This window comes from Mandrillus leucophaeus, unplaced genomic scaffold (assembly GCF_000951045.1).
Source record: "Mandrillus leucophaeus isolate KB7577 unplaced genomic scaffold, Mleu.le_1.0 Scaffold8, whole genome shotgun sequence".
Taxonomy (NCBI): domain Eukaryota; kingdom Metazoa; phylum Chordata; class Mammalia; order Primates; family Cercopithecidae; genus Mandrillus; species Mandrillus leucophaeus.
Genome location: NW_012108696.1, coordinates 5028783 through 5032731, shown reverse-complemented (window position 1 = coordinate 5032731; position 3949 = coordinate 5028783). Strand labels below are relative to the sequence as shown.

General features: G+C 45.3%; 1 protein-coding gene across 1 annotated transcript in view; it reads right to left on the bottom strand.

Annotated features, from left to right (window-relative positions):
- ADGRE1 (adhesion G protein-coupled receptor E1) overlaps positions 1-3949 on the bottom strand; it is a 66426-nt gene that overhangs the window by 55407 nt on the left and 7070 nt on the right. Inside the window, exon 3 of the mRNA XM_011967446.1 lies at positions 291-434. Coding sequence (XP_011822836.1) covers positions 291-434 — 144 coding nt within the window. The remainder of the gene's footprint in view (positions 1-290; positions 435-3949) is intronic.

The window sequence follows — 3949 nt, the reverse complement described above, 5'->3', positions numbered from 1 at the left end:
AGGGAGGGAGGGAGGGAGGAAGGAAGAAAGGAAGGAAGGAAGGAAAGAAGGAAGGAAATAAGTAAGTAATTTGCTAGCAACACTAGCTAGTAATGCTGTGACAGGAACAAAACCGTCACATATCAATATTAACCTTGAACAGAAATGGCCTAATGCTCCACTTAAAAGGTATAGATTATTAAACCAGATTTTTAAAAAGGGGGGTGGGGGAGTACCTACATTCAATACCCAGCCAGTTTTGCTTGATTTTACTACCAAATGCTGGAGGGTTTGAGGGGATATGAACTCACCTTTGCATTCCACTCCTGGATCCTTGAAGTGATTTTGTCCATTGCTGGACCGGAATCCTTGTTTGCAAGCACAATAGTAACTGTCCACAGTGCTGGTGCAGATGGCATGAGATGGGCACATGGTACTGTCTCTACATTTATTATCTAGGTGGTGTATAAAGAAAAGTTTAGACAAGATTAGAGCATTAGAGTGAGGCTGCAAGGGAGCCCAGCATACAAGGGTGGAGGTGGCTGTTATGGGTTGGACTGTGTTCCTCCCAGAAGATACGTTAAAGTCCTAAACCCTGGTACCTGTGAATTTCATCTTATTTAGAAACTGCGTCTTTGTAGATGTAATTAAGATATAAGTTAAGATGAAGTAGTGCTGGAGTAGGGTGGGCCAGACGCAGCTAGCTGTGGCCACCTGGCGAAAATCTGGCTGAGGAGAATGAATAGAAGTGATGTGTTCACTGTCTGATCATGACCTTGAAAAGAAAGAGCATACTCTACACTTCCTTTCACTTTTCACCTGGGCTGGAAGATGGACAGAGTAGGGTGATCCATTCCCAACCATGGGGGATGAGGCTCACATCTAAGGTTGGAGAGGCAACAAGGCAAAAGGCACCTGGGAGATGGGATGACCTCCTAGGCAAAGTTGTTCCACGACCCTGTTCCATCTTCAAGTTGGAGATTTATGAGATGGATAAAAATAAACATCTGCATTGTTTCATTCATAGTTACTTTGTTTCTATGAAAGCAATCAACACTCTATACTAGCCAGTCCAGTCTTGGGACAAGTGATTTCACGTCTCTGTACCTCAGTTTGCCTGTTTAACCACCACATTTAATGAGCCTCCAAGCCCTGTTGATCCCCGCTCCCAAATAACATTTGACAATTACCCACCATCACCCCACCATCTGCCTGATCCAGATCTTCCTCTAAATTCAACATTTCTACATACCCCCATTGTCCTCCACAGTCTTCTACTCCACACCGTGGTCATCTCTGAATGCACATTCGACCTCCCACCTCCACCCCTTGCCTATAATGCTCTTTGTTCTCCTTAGAAATAAAACTCAAATCACTCAACATGAACTGCAAAGCCCCCAGTGACCAGACCCAACCACATCATTCAGCCTCATCATGTCAGTTTCTCTTTGTGCTCCATTTCTAACCTTCCTATCACAGGGCCTTTGCACATGCTGTTCCCTCTGCCTCGCTTTGCCAGGCCAGCTTCCACTCATTTCTCAGATCTTGCTTTAATGTCACTTCCTCCAAGAAGCCTTCCCTGACTCCTCCATAGCTCCCTGAGCTCTTCTTTTATGGAATTCATCAAAACTGTGACTGCTTGATTGTTTCAGTGATTCCCTCCTTCATGGCCACCTTCACCACCACACTGTGAGCTTCAAAAGGACAAGATCACAGGTGGGGTCAGGCTCCTAGGTGCTAGGAAAGAGGCTCACTTGATGCTGTCAGTCTTGTGGTGGGCATGCGAGAGATGGAATCAACCTAAGTGTCCATCAATGGATGAATGAGTGAGGAAGATGTGGCATACATACTCAATGGAATAGCATTCAGCCATAAGAAATAATGAAATCAGGCGGGCACGGTGGCTCACACCTGCAATCCCAGCACATGGGGAGGCCCAGGTGGGTGGATCACTTGTGGTCGGGAGTTCGAGACCACCCTGACCAACATGAAAAAGCCCCGTCTCTACTAAAAATACAAAAAATTAGCCAGGTGTGGTGGCGCATGCCTGTAATCCCAGCTACTCGGGAGGCTGAAGCAGAAGAATCACTTGAACCACGGAGGTGGAGGTTGCAGTGAGCCAAGATCATGCCATTGCACTCTGGCCTGAGCAATAAGAGCAAAACTCCATCAAAAAAGAAAATAAGGAAAGGAAAGGAAAGGAGAGGAGAGGAGAGGAGAGGAGAGGAGAGGAGAGGAGAGGAGAAGGGGAAAGGAAAGGGAAAGGAAAAAGGAAAGGAAAGGGAAAGGAAAAAGGAAAGGAAAGGGAAAAGAAAAGAAATAATGAAATTCTATCATTTGCAGAAACATAGATGGAACTGGAAGACTGGAGGACATTATGTTAAGTGAAATAAGCCATGCACAGAAAGATAAATATTGCATGTTCTCATTCCTATGTGGGAGCTAAAAATAATCATCATCATTATCTCACGGAGGTAGAGAGTAGAATGATAATTACCAGAGGCTGGGAAGGATAGTGGGGAAGTGGGATAATGAGGGATTAACTAGCCGGAACAAAAACCACAGTTAGATGGAAGGAATAAGATCCAGTGCTCAGTGGCACAATAGGGCAACTACATATGAGTCAGGACATGTGATATTTGCCTTTCTGTGCCTGGCTCATTTCACTTAACAACCTCCAGTTTCATCCACGTTGCTGCAAATTGTGGAATGCCATTCTTTTTGTGGCCAAATAGCAATCCGTTGTGTATGCAGACCACATTGTGTTCATCCATTCATCTGTTGGTGGACACTGAGGTGGATTCCACATCTTGACTATTATGAATAGTAGACTTGGGCTTTGTATCAAAGAAAGATGGGAGTCATGGGAGGATTTAGAGCAGAGTAGGGACACAGCATAAGGTTTTAACATGAGCCTTCTGGCCACTGGTTGGAAGATGAACTATAGAAGATCAGAAACAAACTGACCAAGGACGGGGTGGCTGCACTTGTCCAGTTGAACAATGTCTGTGGATACAACCGGGAGGGGAGTAATGGAGGGAAGGCAATTCAGAATTTTCTTTTTAAAGCAACATTAACAAAATTTGCCAATGGATTGGACGTGAGGGGTGAAAAGAGAGGAACCAACGATAATGCCAACATCAACTGGTAGCACGGAAAAACTAAAACGTATCATAAAAATAGAAGGAAGGGATTATCATGACTGTGACCTTATTCGCCCTGTTTATGTTATACACTCAGTTTTGAGATCTAAGTTCTTTGCTCCTATAATGTGCCTTGTTTATTTCCCTTCCCTGCATGAGACCTCAGATGGTATCTCTCTTCTCATTTCCAGCTTCCTCTTTCATCTGCAGAGGCAACATTTCTCTATGCAGACTTCCGGTATTTTATCACTTGTGGTCCCTTCATGCTGTGAGTTTTCCATCATCCTCTTCCTCTAGCCCTCTCCCTCACAACTGAAACCCACCCAAGTCCAGAATAACAACCCAGTCTTGCGGGACTACGTACCTGTTCACCTCCCCATCTCATCTCCTGCCCTCTGCCATCAGTCACACTCACCTTCGCTCGGTCCTCCAACTTCTTTCCAACCTCAGGACCTTTGCACCCACTGTTCTGGCCATCAGTCACGCCGTATCCCACCCTGCCCTTTTGCCTGGGTAACATCAATTCATCCATCCTTTAAATCCACTGGAACGTCACTTCCTTGAAAAAATTTTCCTAACCATCTCAATAAAGCCCTTTTTAAAAAATCCTACAAAGGGACCAGGCACAGTGGCTCATGCCTGTAATCCCAGCACTTTGGAAGGTTGAGGTGGGCAGATCACCTAAGGTCAGGAGTTCAAGACCAGCCTGACCAACATGGTGAAAGCCCATCTCTACTAAAAATACAAAAATTAGGCAGGCGTGGTGGCAGGTGCCTATAATCCCAGCTACTCAGGAGGCTGAGGCAAGGGAATCGCTTGAACCCAGG